The 16,470-nt window shown below is 39.8% G+C and overlaps 1 protein-coding gene across 1 annotated transcript in view; it reads right to left on the reverse strand.

The window, feature by feature from the left end:
* Positions 1-6,986: 6,986 nt before the first annotated feature.
* Positions 6,987-16,470, reverse strand: part of LY96 (lymphocyte antigen 96) — a 24,813-nt gene continuing 15,329 nt past the window's right edge. The window contains exons 4-5 of the mRNA XM_008578873.1: positions 7,979-8,031; positions 6,987-7,117 (exon numbers count right to left, since the gene is read on the reverse strand). Of these exons, the coding sequence (XP_008577095.1) occupies positions 7,019-7,117; positions 7,979-8,031 (152 nt within the window). The 3' untranslated portion in view covers positions 6,987-7,018. The remainder of the gene's footprint in view (positions 7,118-7,978; positions 8,032-16,470) is intronic.

Genomic DNA, 16,470 nt, shown 5'->3' on the forward strand with positions numbered 1-16,470 from the left:
GCAAATGGTCTTTTCTTAATCCCTAAAGGAAATCAATGATGTGGGGAAAGGCTATTTCCACAAACCATGGGATTTTCCATAATATGCTTATGATGGTGCCATAAAACAGTCAAAATATTTTCAGGATTTAGTTGAATTATGTTTACCGATCAAGGGCAAGTTTCTAAAAACAATTGTACTTAATCACTAGAGAAGAGAAAAGAACTAAAAAGAACAAGGGCGTAATTTTAAAATGACTTTGGAAAGATAGCACAATGTAATGGCCACTGATTGCTTTGTAACTTCACAAAAGGAAGTTACTTTTCCATGGGAAACTTGGAAAGTCCCAGGAATTCTTATAAAGCTCAACTAAGATATTCATTGAAAGGTGAAACCAGTTATTGAAGAGGAAAAGGGAAGCAGGACTAGTGGTAGAAATATGAGACCATAAAATAGTTCAGGTGCAAGGAAAAGTTCAGTTTCATATAATTTTTTTCCCCTTGATAGTGGGACATACAGGATGAATTGAACTCTGAGATCAACTAAACCAGTTAGAATACTATAAAATACAGTGAGGAAATTCAAAGAGTAATTATGCTGAAAGTCCTAAAATAACACCCAGAGAAAGAATAGAAGGCCAATATCTAAGCAATATTTTAAGTCATTAACTCTTTATGAGCAATAAAAGACCAGTAATAAAACGTAAAACAATGATGTCTGATTACCTTATAAATATCATTTGAGTGGTGTTGTTAGTGGAAAGTTGCTATCTGGGACACAGACATTTTGAGGAGTCATTTGGGGCCATTCAGACCAGGGCCAGGGAGAAGGTCCCTGGGTCCTCGAGACACCACATCAGTCCTGAATGAGAGAGAAATGAGAATCTGATTAAAGACTCTGTAATACATGGTTTCATAACACTGGTCAGGGGAGACTCTGAAGAAGTCATAGTTGGGCAGAAGATCAAATGAAAAAGAATGAATTATGCAAATATTTGGAAAAAGTACCTTCCATGCTGTGGGTCAAATGTGTCCCCCCAGAGTTCATGTATGTAGACTTAATCTCCATTGTAACAGTGTTAAGTGGTGATTAGACCGTGAAGACCCTCGTGAATGGATTGATCCATTCATTGAGTGATGGTTTGATGGTGTGATGGGTGGTCCTGGGTGTGGTTCTGTTGGCTTTATAAGGGGCAGCAAGTGAGGAGGTTAGCTCTCTTGCTTAGCCCATTCTCGCCCTGTGACACCCTGGTTGCTAAGGGACTCTATTTCCCACACAGAGGAAGGCCCTAACCAGATGTGTTCCTTGGACTTTGTACTTCCCAGCCTCCAAAAATGTAAGAAATAAATTTCATTTCTTTATAAGTTACTCAGCTTCAGGTATTCTGTTGTAGGCAACAGAAACAGACTTAAAACACATGCTCAGGGAAGGATGATTTGCAAATGTCTGAGTTAAGAATGTGCCAAATATATCAGAGAAAAAAGGAGATTGTAGCTGGAACCAAATAAAAGTTGCTGAGAAATGTAGGTCATGGTGTTGGAAAGGTGGACTTTGGGGAGTAGATGATCAGCCTTGTGAGCCAAACTGAGGAATTTAGTTCTAAGGATGATGAGATATGGCACTGGAGAGTTTGGAAATGATAGGCAAGAATAAAAGAGTAGCTGTCAGCTAAGAAGGCAATTGCAATGGTCCAGAAGAGAGAATATGATGTGGGCTGGAGAGGTTGTACTGGAAGTGGTGAGATGAATATGGAGGTCAAGCAAAAGCAGGGCTCAAGCCCCGGGGCTGGAGGTCGGGAGTAGGACTGCTCCGCCACACCTCCAACAACTCTCTCCCTCACTTTCTACCTTCCAGCTGTACTTGGAAAGCAAGATGAGAAGTCTAAGCCTGGAGCCAGACTGATGGGATCCAACTCCAGCTCTGCCACTTACTAGGTATGTAACACTGAATTTAATTTAACACTTTAATTTTCTGCGCTTCATCTTCTCCATATTCCTTATCTGTAAAATGGGTATAGTAATAGGGCTAGCCCTTTAGCTCAGTTGGTTAGAGCACAGTTTCATATCAAGGTCAAGGGTTCCCCATACCAGGCAGCCACAAAAAAAAAAAAAAAAAAAGATAGCAATAATATTTATCTCTTAGATTGTTATTAGGATTAAATGCAAAATGCCTAGAAAAGTGCCCAGGCCCTGATATGATAAGCACCAATAACTTCTAGCTAGTAGTATCATTACAAGACATTTGCAATATCTTGGATATGCTGTATCTCTCTCAGCTCTAGACCTTGACATCTGCTCCTTCCTCTGCCTGGAATATACTTTATTTACTTAATTCCAAACTCATTCTCCATCTCCCAGCCCTGATGTCACTGCTTTCAGCAGACAGATCTTTTCTGATCCACTAGACTTGATTCAATCTCCTCAAATCCTTTCTCACCACTCTTTCCCCTTCAATAGTGACCTCCATTATATTTTACAATAATCATTTGCTTTGCTGTTTGATTTTTGTACTGGATTAAAAATTCTGTGACAGAAGAAACCGTTCCTGTTTGTCTATTACCCCTGTATCTTCAAAGCCTAGCACAGTGCCTAAAAACAGTAGACATTAAATAAATGCTGAAGAAGTCCATTCACTTAAGTAACTTTCTGATACTGGCAAAATTCCCCAAGTACCCAGGGCTACATTATGATTTCCATGGGCCCCAGGCACTTTTGCCTTTGTGGGCCCCTTCCTCCATTAAAAAATAAACATATTAAAAATATAATTTAAAAAATATATAATATATACATAAACATATATACAATTATATTTTATAACTGCCATAGTATAATGATAAATATGATCCAGACTGGATTTTTTTGTTATCTGATTTTAAAGGCCTGGCTGACTAGTTCAGTTGGTCAGAGCACAACCTTGTAACACCAAGGTCATGGATTCGGATCCATGTACTGGCCAGCCACCAAAAAATAAAAATCTGATTTTAAGAGAAATTAAAACATTTTTGAGGGCCATAGGCACTGTGCCTACTGTGCCCAATGGATAAGTTGGCCCTACAAGCATCAGCAATAGAAAGGTTGAAAGCAGCTCACTAAACCAATAACTGGAAAGTCTGGAAGCATAGCAGGATCCAGGCTTGGTTGACTCAATGACTCAACAGTGTCTGCAATTCAGGTTCTTGTTTTTTCAGACTCACCGTTCTTCTGTCCACAATATCAACTACATCCAAAAGCTAGTTTCCTTTATGGTCATCAGATGATTGTCAGCAGAAATGGGAGCAGCATCCCTCCTTGTTTACTTAGTGAGGCAGCCAAGGAATTTTATTCCTTCCCTTCTGATTGAGCCAACTTCAGTCAAATGCCCAGCCTGGGCCATTAACTGTCCCCTGGGAATCCCTCACACTGGTTGCCCTAGCAAATCAGGATCCACATCTGGTATAGGAATGTGGTGTTTGCTAAAACAAAATCAGGGGGTTGGCTGGTTAGCTCAGTTGGTTAGAGTGTGGTGCTGATATCACCAAAGTCCAGGGTTCAAAATAAAAAAAGAAAAAATCAGGAAACAGGAAATGTCTGATAACCCATTCCACAACTCTTGAGCCCCCTCACCACATCAACCACCTAAAAGGGTCAAGAGACCTTTTAATCCAAGGGAAGATCTTACAGGAGAGGATTTGTGGAGAATATTTTTGAAGAAAGCTGTGCAGTGAGCCATGAACCCCAAACCCCTCCCCTTAAGGGGTTCAGTGAGTAAGGACCTGCCCTACCTCAAACCCTAGTGTGGGGTGACTCCACAGGGCTACTTAGAGAGCTTAATATATGACACGTTTGAATGACACTGGGCTGAGATTGATGCCTGGAATATTTGGAGGGCCCTCTATTCTCAATATGATCAAATCACAAATTAGCTCCACTTTGCTGAATCCAAAGGTCAATATTCAGTCTTCATTTTATTTAACATATCAGCATATCAAAACGGTCGGAACAGTTTCTTCACCTGACTTCCAATAGACCAGCATTCCAGGTTTGCCTCCTACCTCCGTGGCCATTCCTTCTCAATCTCTTTTGCCTTCTCCTCCTAAGCTCCCAACCCCTTGATGATGAAGTACTCCAGGACTCAGTGCTTGGACTTTTGTCTTCTCTATCTATACTCATTCCCTCCATATGTTGATAACTTCCAAATGTTTGTATCCAGGCCAGAACTCTCTCCTAAACTTCAGACTCACATGCCCACTGTCTTTACAGTGTCCACTTGGATGCCTAATAATATATATCTCAAAATGTCCAAAACCAAGTTCCCGATTTTTCCCTCCTAAAACCTGCTCCTTCATGACTTCCCCACCTCAAGTAATGGAAATTCCATCCTTCCATTTGCTCAAACAAAAAAAGTTGGAATCATCTCTGACTTCTCTCTTTGTTTCATACCCTACATCCAATCCATCAGCAAAAGTACTTTCACAGTTGTTTGTACCTTCAGAATGTATCCAGCTTAGATCACTTCTCACCACCTCCTCCATTTTTTATCTGAATTACTTCAAGTCTCCCAACTTCCTTCTTCCTTTCATACCTGGATTGCCACAAAAAGTCACCTAACTTCTTCCCATGCCCAAGCAGATGGCTACCAGAATATGCCTTTTTACAACGTGAGCTGATGCCATTCTCCTACACAGAACTCCCTGGTGGTTTTCCAGCTCATTCAGAGCAACAGCCAAAGTGCTAACAATGGCCTATGAAACTCTATAACACATGCCTACTCCCCGACCCACACACACACACCTCTGGCCTCATCTCCCCTCACTCTCTGCACTTGAATAGCTCCCTGTCCTTCCTCAAACATACCAGACACACTCCCACCCCAAGGCCTTGGCACCAGCTATTCTCTCAGCCTGCAATGCCTTTACCCCCCAAAAGCCACATGGCTTGCTCCCTTATTCTTTCAAATACCACCTTCTCCATGAGGCCTTTCCCAACCACCCTATTTAAAACTGCAACTGTCACCACTTCCCCCTCTGTCCCTATCTCCCTTCCCTTCAGTATTGTTCTTCATAGCACTTATGTAGCACATTTGCTTCTAAAGTACTCTATCATTTTAATTTATTTATTTCATCAGTCTCTCCCCATAAAAATATAAGTGCCATGAGGACAGGGTTTTGCTCTTGTTGTTTGTTTGTATTTTAGTCTGGGTTGTTAAATGCTTTATCTCCGGCATCTAGAACAGCACCTGACATATGGCAGGTAACCAATAAATATTAGTCAACTGATGGCATGCATATTTTGCTCTCTATAGTTATCTATTGTTTGAATCTTTTGCAAGAAGAAACGTTCATTGATTCATTCAACAAATACAGATTCAGAGCAAACTCAGGCCTAGGTACTGTGGTAGTTGCTGGTCAAGGGAGGTGAGTAAAACTGGCTGCACACACTTCTTGGGCTCATGGAGCCTAGTCTAGTGATAGATGATCAAAATAATGACAAAATAAATGTTTAAGTGCTGGAAGGGACAAGGTCTACAAAAACATATCACAAAGAATGCTGGTCCTGCCTGGAGAGAAAGGTGGCCAGTGGAGAGAAAGGACCCGGAGGGCCAAGAAGGCCACAGGAGTGTGATAGCCAGGCTCTGTGTTAAGTGATTTCTCTATGATTTTACTTGGGACTGCCTCTGCCCAGTATGAAAAGTGCAACGAGATGTACTCCACAGTACCTGCTGACAATTCCCTGAGGAAGTAGCGCCTGAGCTGGGAACAATTAACACCCCTTACAGAGGTGAAGAGGTGCAGGTGTATAGAGGGGAGGAGTGGAGTTGAGGCAGAGAGAACTGTGCAGGCCAAGGTTCTGGAGTGACAGGAAGTATGGCACATTTTGGAACACAGAGAACAACAGGGGGGTGGTGGAAGAAGGGGCTGGGAAGGGAAAGAGTGGGCAGGGCTGGCAAACTCTCCAATAGATTCCAACTTTATTCCAAAAAGAACAGGAAGCCACAGGAGCAGCCTTGTTCATTCGTGTTTTGTTTTGTTGCATTTACATTGCGGTGACATGACCAGACCTGTATTTTGAAAATATTATTGAAACTGCCTTGATGGAGAAAAGCTCGGCGAGGAGGCTGAGCAGATGGAGGAAAATCAATGAGGAGGCTGTGAAGTAGTCCAGGGGAGCAGCGCTGGTAACCTGCCCTGGAGCGGCGCTTGCAAAGGGAGAGAAGTTGATGGATTCCAGAGGTTTCGCTACCTGTGCCAAAACATGTTTAAGTGAAGAACAGTAATTAACCATGTCCTTTTACCTTCTATATTTCTGATGCTTTTGACATCTAGGGCCTTACTGACCCTGAAGGGACTGCACCTCCCAGGTTTAGCTAATCCTTAGAGATAGTAAATGACTCACTTGCTTGTGAACACACCTTCTATATGCAAACCAACCAATCCAGACTGCATACCCCTCAACCACCTCTTCTGTGGGTCTCTCTCACTGTGGGCCTCTATCCACCTGTCCTAATCACCCCAGGGACAGGGACCAGCCAACTAGGGACAGCCTCTATAGCCCAGAGCTTGCTGAAATTATTCAAAGTAGCCAATCCTAAACCTGCTTACCCTGCTTTGCCTGTTCCTTCCCACAGAAAACAACGTAAAAGTTCTGCCTACATTTTTTGCAGTCCTCCACCTCCTGGCCAACCATCGTGCTTCCCTATGTGGCCCCACATGACGTGCTATGCCTTCCGTTCCCAGGGATTTGTGAGGATAAACTTCTTCCATCACGACAGCTGTTTCCATGTCTTCGTATCCAACCACACCTGATTAAAACAAATTCTGGGGACCGGCCTGTGGCTCACTCGGGAAAGTGCGGTGCTGATAACACCAAGGCTGTGGGTTCGGATCCCATATAGGGATGGCCAGTTTGCTCACTGGGTGAGTGTGGTGCTGACAACACCAAGTCAAGGGTTAAGATCCCCTTACCGGTCATCTTTTAAAAAAAAATAAAAAATAAAACAAATTCTGGGTATCCTTGAAACAAGAACAACACTTTTGAAAAATAAAAAATGTGCTCAATTTATTCTAATTTATACGAGGGTTGTGTATGACGGTGAAATTCAAACAAAAGAGCATTTCTTCAGCATTCCCAGCAATGGCTTCTGCAACACACCTGTATCGTCCCTAAAATGAGGAATAAGAAATACAAGTAATACAAAATGTTAGATGATGTTATTTTAAAGGCTTTTATAAGCACTTTGTTTTACTAGCAAAAAGCCATTTAAACTGAATTGATAATCATTTTCTTAGTTTTCCAATGAGATGATATTTTGCATGCCTTTGACTTCAGTGAGCATAGAGCTCATTTACGCCCCAATTATAAAACGATGTTTTTACAGTTTTTAAATACTAGCCCATAAGGTTTTCAAATATTAGATTAGTAACAAAATAACTAAAGAATGTACATGATTAAAGTTTATTTTAAAATGGTTACCAAAAGTGAAATTTGTAAAATCTCATTGCTAGGTATGTAATGCAAATATCTAAAATTACAATGGTACTATTCATTGAGGCAGTAGTTATTTTTACAAAAGTTTGGATGTCCGTACTAAGTTTCCAAGAAAATTCTTGAACAAAAATAACCCTATAACTTATGTGATTTTTATTCTCCTAAACAACGTTAACAATATATTTAGCATATTGCATCAATAGTCATAGAGAATTACTGACTTATACACACTGGTTGTCCAGTGCTTTCATCTGAAGACCAATCAACAGATTAATAACATGCATTCAGATTACTTTAAGCCATGTATGTTAGAGAAAAAACTGAAATTTTTAAAAGCTATCTTTTGCGCAATTTTTTCATAGTCTAAAGAAGGAAGAAATATCAAAATATCTAATGCCAAATAAGAGTTAAAAAAAAAAAAGTTCTTGAACATCTTAATCTTGAATTGCTATTTTTAGAAGTGAATTGCTTGTTCCAAATTCTTAACACATCTGTTACTGCAAAAGGTTAAGTAGGAAATAAATCTTGAACAATACCTTAGAAAATAGCATTCCCCCGAAAGAGAATGATATGGTTGTATTCACAGTCTCTGCAAACAAAATACAAAATGTTATTGGTCATCATTAGGTGATTGGTTTTTTGTTTTGGTTTTGTTTTTTTGGCTAGTATAGAGTATACATTTATGGAGTACACTTACTACTGGCAGCAGCAGTCCCAAGCAAAACTGTAGAGAAAGTTTTTCTGGCTGCTTTTCTCCTGTCCCCTCCCCGCCACCCGCCCCAGACAGTCGCTCTCTATACCAACCCATATCGAATCCCTTAGGGGATGCAAACTTTAAAGGCTCACTAGTCTCAATAACAAATGAACGATGAACAATTTAGTGCTAATACACTTCCTCACAAGTTATACACATGTATATTTAACAGTAGCTTTCAGAGATATTGCTGCACCTTTAGCTGAGTATAATAGAAAAGAATCTTCCTAAAGGCTGACGAGATATTTTGGAGGTAGCCAGAATACTGAAGCTCCTTCCAACCACCCCATGAACAAGCATGACAAAGTATTTAGCCCCTGTTTAAATGCATAGTAATGGGTCTGGCCCTGCACAAGCAGTGGAACACAGAGTCAGAAATGCAAGAAAAACCACAACTGCTATTCTAGTCAAACACAACAAAGTAGTGAACTTAGGGGGTAAAGATAGAAAGATGGAAATGTTTTGAATCTCAAACAAAAGAAAGAGTGACCAAAAATCTTTTTTTAATAATATAAATAGCCAAATGCAAAACTTTAACTGTTATTGTTCTCAGAACTGAGTAAAGACAATTCTGAATAGCCAATGAATAGAGTATGTTTGCATGTATACTTGTATTTTCACAAATAAGCATTTTTTTTTTAAAAGATGACCAGTAAGGGGATCTTAACCCTTGATTTGGTGTTGTTAGCACCATGCTCACCCAGTGAGCCAACCGGCCATCCCTATATGGGATCCGAACCCGGGGCTTTGGTGTTATCAGCACCACACTCTCCCGAGTGAGCCACGGGCCGGCCCTAAGCATTTTTTTTATTTACTTCTGGGTGTATCCTTATTAAGAGTCTTAATACACTGAGATGTTTCTTGATCTTAGTAAAGTGATCATGTCTTCATAATCTCATGATCATTCATTTAAGACCAATCCAATTCAAAAATTTAGCAATTCAACAAATATTTCTTAAAAGCCTACACATATCGGGAATTGGGAAGACAATGGTTGGTACAACACTGTTCCTTCCCTCAAAGAACGAAAGTCTATTAGGGACATAGACGTGTGGAGAGTGATGGCTTTGGGGCCAGAACTGCTTAGGTTTGAATCCCAGCTCCTCTATTTACACGGTGTGTGACCCTGGGCAAGTCATTTAATTTCTTTGTGCCTCAGTAAAATGATGATGGGTAATAACACCTAACTCATAGGATTATTATGAGAGCTATATGAGCTAATACATGTCACGTGTGCAGAACAATGCCTGGATCATAGCACTCATTAAATATTACTAACATGAAATACTATTTATGGTAATATTTAATATTATTCCTTCTCCTTTCTATACTCCCTTCTCATGGCATCTTGTGAATAATAATAATGATATATTGATATGTTAATATAATATTAATATTAATATCAATACATTGATATAATATTAATGATATATATTTTTATGTTGTGTAATATTAAGACAATGATAATAATAATAATAATAAGGTCTATCTCATTAATCTCTGGTTTCCTAGAGAGTATTTAAAAAATTAAATCTTATTTCATTTTTCTTTTTATCTTTATTTCATTACTACATTAAGATTGTGTTTTCCCTACTAGTCTATAAGCTCCATGAGATCAGGGGCTAAGTAAGCTTTGGTCACTTTTGAATCTCCAGCTCCTAGTATCTAGTCCCTGAGTACCCAGCCTCAGGACCAGGTACATAATTTACAAGGTCCAGTACAATGAAAATGTGGGGCTCCTTATTCAAAAATTAGAGGAAAAGACTTGTTAAAGTTACTAACATATAAAGTTTTTTTCTTTGTTCCACAGTCTATCTCTAGACTTGCCATGTTTTTTTATTGCTATTTAATATCATTTAAGTTAAGAAAACCTAAAATTTTTAATCATTAGTATACATTTTACCATTCATCCTTTCATTGTACAATGACAGCTTTAAACACAAATATCAGAGCATTTAACTCCAAGGCAGAATCCACAATCTGTATTTCACAGATCATCCCCAAAGGGTGCCTCAAGCTGACCAGAGGAAATTAACACAAGCCAGTCCCAGGAAGTTTGGAAGGAGGAAGAGAAGGGCCCCAGGCCTGGAACACCCTGAGGAAACACTCCCACAGCAAAGAGCACAAGGTGAGTGCAGAAGTTCACAGGCGCCCAGGGGCCGCTACATGACTCAGGGCACCTGTGCAAGACTGGGCCTGTCAGGTGCCCCTCCCACAAGCTGCCAGATGCTCCAAGCCCCAGAGGAGGGCAGGATGTCAAATCAGGTATCTTTCCTTCCCACAGCCTGCTGTCCCACAATGGCCCTCAAGGTACTAAAACCTCCATGCAATATTTCCACACAGTACCTGTTTGGAGGGGGGTGTCTTTCACCCACCTAGTCACCTACTGAACAGTGCCATGGTGTTGCCAGCCCAGGTAGGGCAGCCACTGTCAGGCTCCACCCCAGACACTGCAGCACTGCAAGGAACCCACACCTGATCCTGAACCCCCCTGCACCCAGGCCACCAACAGCAGCAGAGGATGGCAGGTGTCACTAGACATGAGTGTAGAGGGAGAAGCCAGGCAGGGCCCAGGGTGGCAGCAGGGGAGTGGGCAGCAGGGAACCAAGAACCCGTACAGGAAAGATGGGTACATACCCCATGGCCTCATCAGACTTCACTTATAAAACACACACTCAGAGATAAAATTATTAAGAATTTCATTCAGATCCCTGCACCAGCCAGTCACAAAAAAAAAAAAGAGTTTCAAGACTATGATCATAGAACATTGACCCCCCCAACAGCATGGGGCCCTTCTGAGTGTGGGGCCCTGCTCATGAAGCCAATCCTGCCAACTCTGAGAGGAAGAAAGGGAGATTAAAAGACTTGAGGATTTGAGAAAGTAATCAAGAGTAACTCCTAGGTTTCTGTTCAGGGAGACAGCCCAAACACTTTGGCAGGGCAGGTGGGGAGATGGAGCTCTAACCTCTTCTCTTGCGGAGCCCTCTTTTCAATTGTCTTCTCTCTTGGAGAGCTCCCATCTTGGTACTATCTCCCATTCTATTCTTTTTTATTATTATTATGGGTTTTTTTATTGAAACATATTGACTACATATATTTATGGGGTACTGAGCTATATTTCAATGCAAGTATCCTGTCCTATTCTTATGGGAAGTTAATTGAAGCTTTGCCTGCATTGAAGAAGCCAAGATGGAGACAAGGCAGAGTCCTGGAAAGGAAAGACAAACCCCTTCGTAGGCCCTTCTCCACTCTTCCCAAAAGGTATCCACGCAGCTCATCTGTGTTCCATTTCAGTTCTCCTGGCAACTCTGCAGGATGCAGGAACCAAGCCTCAGATGGTGTTATGGGTTGAATGCGTCCCCCCAAAAGATATGTTGAAGTCCTAACTCCCAGTACCTATGAAAGTAGCCTTATTTAGAAACGGAATCTTTGGGGCCGAGCCCGTGGCGCACTCGGGAGGGTGCAGTGCTGGGAGCGCGGTAGCGCTCCTGCCACGGTTCGGATCCTATATAGGATGACCGGTGCACTCACAGCACTCACTGGCTGAGCGCAGTGCGGCCAGTCTCAAAAAAGGACAAAAAAAAAAAAAAAAAAAAAAGAAACAGAATCTTTGCAGATGATCAAGTTAAGATGAGGTCATTACAGTGGGCTCTAATGCAATATGATGGCACCCTTATAAAAAGGGGAAATTTGGACACAGAGGCAGACACACACAAGGAGAATGCCATGCCTGTGAAGACTGGAGTTCTGCTGCCATAAGACAAGGAACTACCAGAAGCTAGGAGGGTGGCCTGGAACACATCCTTCCCTAGTGCCTCAGAGGGAACATGGCCCTGCCTACACCTTGATCTCAGACTTCTGGCCTCCAGAACTGTTAGAAAATAAATTTCTGTTGTTCCAATCCACCTGGTCTGTAGTACTGATATAGCGGCCCTAGCAAGATCCTGGTAACAGGGCTAACAACTTATTAAGTTTAAAATGCGTTAAAATATCCATTTATTTAGGGGCCAGCCTGTGGCTTACTTGTGAGAGCTTGGTGCTGACAAAACTAAGTCAATGGTTAAGATCTCCTTACCGGTCATCTATTTAAAAGAAAAAAATCCATTTATTTATTCATAAATGTGTTTTTGAAAGAAACAAACCTAAAGGGATGTGTGTGTGTGTGTTTGTATAAAAAGCTTTAAGACTATGGGTAATTTTTATTTTATTTTTGCTTGTCCATATTTTCTAAGTATCATATCCTAAATATGTATGGCTTTTATAACAACAACATAAAGAAAAGTGATTTTAAAAATAGATATGTATAGTACTTGCAAATTTGACTCCCAAATTTCAAGGGTCTCTTGATACGCCAGCACTTCTTAAGTCAGAATGTCCTAAGCTCTGAGCCCACATACTCAGTTGCCAGATGGACATGTTTATTTGAATGTTCCAAAATTACCTTGAGCTCAACATGCCCAAACTGAAACTCATTATCTTTCTTTTTAAAATCTTCCCCTTCTTTTGTAGGAGCAGATAATGACACTTCCATACAGCCAGTCACCGGCTCTTAAGGGGTTCTTAATTTCACCTAATCCTTGCCTCACACATCAAATCAGTCAATATGTCCCGCCAGTTCTGTCTCCCAATATGCTCTCTCTCCTCTCCTCCCTTTTATTCTCCTGGCCACCATTTTGGTTTACCCCTCATGGTCTCTCACAGCCTCCTGGCTGCTCTTCCTTCCGCGCAAGGTTCCTGCCTCAGCCAACCCAGGCCTCCTTCCATAGGGACATCAGTTATCTGCAAAAATGGAAATCTCGGTGGTTCATTTCCTACCCACTGACTATGAGATACAGGCAAATATTTTGTGCATGACTTATATGCTCATCTTGTGCCCTTTCCTAGGCTGATCTCCAGCAGTTCCCTACAAGCACATTCTGCTCCAGCTACAAAAAAACTAGTCTTCAAATAAACCATATTCTTATGGCTAGATGTGTTTGCATATGCTGTTTCTTCTACAGGAAATGTTCTTCCTCTCACTCTCTGATGTTCTCAGATGTAAGACTCTCATAAAATGTGTTATGAAGACTTATCTGAGTTTTCCTGTCACAGTTAGTCGATAACTACATATAGTAGTTAAAAGTAAAGTATTTAATTCTATTAGCGTTTATGACACGCTATTGTAAATTTTGTTCCCATGACAGTCTTTCCCAGAACAAAGTGACTTTCCAATGAAGGAGACCCTACCACTCAAGTTCAGATCACCAGAACCTAAATCATGATCTGCTCAAATTAGGCTCAACAGATGTTTGTGGAAGGAAGTGGGGATGAGGAGAGAGAAGAAGCAGTCAGGCTGGGTTGAGTCTGACACATATCCTAGATCCCAAGAAAGCAAAACTTTGAAAATTCAAATAAAATGTCAACGTAATCCTACAGAGATTATGTGAAATAATTATAAAACAGCTGTGCAGGAGAAATGGACAACTTTTTGTTTGTTTGTTTCATTTTGTTTTTTTGAGGCTGGCCAGTACAGGGATCTCAACCCTTGACCTTGGTGTTATAACAGTATGTTCTAATCATGGACAGTTGTTTTTTTAAAAACAGTAATATGCCAAGAGAATTTTTTTCAAAGGGAAAGTATGGCCCAGTGGAAGAGTGGTGCCTTAAGAATTAGCAAACTGCTCTGTTACCAGTTCTCCAAGTGACCAAGGACACATTACTGAACCACTGCAGGCACTGGTTTCCTCAATTGTAAAAATGACAGAACTATAAAATCAGGAACACAGATAGATTCCTACTCTGAGCACTATACTAAGCTTTTTTACACACATTCTCTAATCTTTAAAACCGTATAAAATGAGTTTCACTGTCCCCATTCTACAAATAAGGAAAATGATGCTGAGAGGTTAAATAACACACCCAAAATCACATTGTTGGTAGGTGGAAAAGCTGGGACACAGACTCCAGTCTTTGTGACTCTAAGCCCAGAGTTATAAACAATGCCAGCTCCATAATTTGCATATGGCTTAGGGGTGGCAGACAAGTTAGAAATATGGAGAGAGGGTTGGTCAGGCATCTGTCATCTTGGCATCTTGAAGCTTCATTTGCATAACAAGCACACTAATTTACTTAGAAACTATTTTTTTAATTACTGCTAAAAAATATATAGTTAATTTAATGTCCCCCTCAGAGCAAAGTATAGGCCTTTCTATTATGAATTTTTGTATTACTCTCATTTCATTAGTTCTCTACCCTCCTTTTCCATTTGTTATACCATCTATATCTAATTTATGTTATGTCACTAAATTTTTTTTCTGTGTCACTAAATTTAATGTATGCATGTAAACTACCTGAAATCCTTTTTAAAACAAGACAGAGCACAAATTAATGGTAAATAATTATATGAGAAAACATTCAACTGCAATGAAAATTTAATGAAACAATTAAGTATAAATTTTTTACCTAATAAAGTTTTGGAGTTTTTTTTGGCAGCTGGACAGTATGGGGATCTACCTAATAAAGTTTTTTAAATGTTTAAAAAAATGATAATGCCCAATGTTAACAAGAGTGAGATTAAACTATTATACATATACATATATATTGCTATATAAATTGGTATGAAGTATAAAGTGGTACAATCCTTTAGCAAAGCAATTTGGCTTTATGTAAACAAAACCACCAAATATATTTAAACCATGTAACCCCAGAAATTTCCCCAGGAGTTATCTGTAACTTGTTCTTTCAAATAGGGGAATATTTAAATTTAAAATATAAGAAAATCAATATGTGGAAATATATTTATTATGATACTATTCATAATAGTAGAAATATCAAAAGGAAACTAAATGTCCAATAGGAGAATTGTTAAGTAAACCAGGCATGCCCACTAAGGAAAATGTTTCACTGTATAATGTATATACCCTGATTTTTGGACCACATAGATTACCTATTCAACGAGCTAAATTAATTAATTTTTAAAAAGAAACCAAAGAATTGTAGTACAGTATACTTACAACTACATAAGTAATATGCATACATAAAAAAAAAAGAAGGAAATGCTCCAAAATATTTTTAGAAATATGATTCTGTGACTTTTTTATTGTCTATATTTTCCAGTTTTTGGTAATGTGACAATATGATATTGACAATCTTTTTTTTTTTTTTTTTCCTTTTTGTCTTTTTTCGTGTCCGGCAACGGATCGCAACCCTCAGTGTTGCGCCCGTACCGGACCAGGACCAGCAACGGGATCGCAACCCTCAGTGCTGCGCCCACACCTCGCTCAGCCAGTGAGCGGGAACCGGTCTGTATGTGGGATCCGAAACCTTGGCAGGAGCGCCGCCGCGCTCCCAAGCAGCGCACTGTAGCAGTGCGCCACCGGGCCGACCCGACAATCTTTTAAACTATTTAAAATACTAGTTTAAAAGTTAGTAAGAATATACTAGCCAACTGCAAAAACAATAAAATTATTAAGGAAAAATTTGTGAGTTTATGTTAAGTGAACTTTAAGGTTCTAAACTCTGAATTTTATGATTCTGTGAATAATTCTAGAAAAGAAAAAAGGGGAAAGACATTTAAAATAACAATGTAGCTTGTTGGTGGGACTGTAGAATGGTGCAGCCTCTATAGAAAATGGCATGGAGTTTCCTCAAACAATTGCAGATAGATCTACCATATGACGCAGCTATCCCACTGCTGGGAATATACCCAGAGGAATGGAAATCATCATGTCGAAGGTATACCTGTTCCCTAATGTTCATCGCAGCACCATTTACAATAGTCAAGAGTTGGAAATAGCCCAAATGTCCATCATCAGACGAGTGGATATGGAAAATGTGGTATATCTACACAATGGAATACTACTCTGCTATAAAAAAGAATGAAATACTGCCATTTGCAACAATATGGATAGACCTAGAGAGAATTATATTAAGTGAAACAAGTCAGGCCCAGAAAGAGAAATATTACGTTCTCACTTATTTGTGGGAGCTAAAAATAAATAAATAAATACACACAAAAAACCGGGGGGGGGGGGAAAAAAAAAAATTTAAAATTCCTTGAAGTTGAAAAGAAAAGCCATAGAAGGGAATTTGTTGGGGGGGGGGGGGGAGGGGGGGGGGGGAGGGAGGTTTCGGTAAAGGCCACAATAACCAACCACATTGTATACTGACAAAATAAAATAAAGTAAAATATAAAAAAAAATAAAAAATAAAATAACAATGTAGCTCATAGAAAAATCTAATGAGTTGCTATGAAAAATAATAAATGTAATGTTTAGAAAAAGAGATCCATAACCA

The sequence above is a fragment of the Galeopterus variegatus genome, unplaced genomic scaffold (genome assembly GCF_000696425.1).
Source record: "Galeopterus variegatus unplaced genomic scaffold, G_variegatus-3.0.2 Scaffold78, whole genome shotgun sequence".
In the NCBI taxonomy this organism is placed as follows: Eukaryota; Metazoa; Chordata; class Mammalia; order Dermoptera; family Cynocephalidae; genus Galeopterus; species Galeopterus variegatus.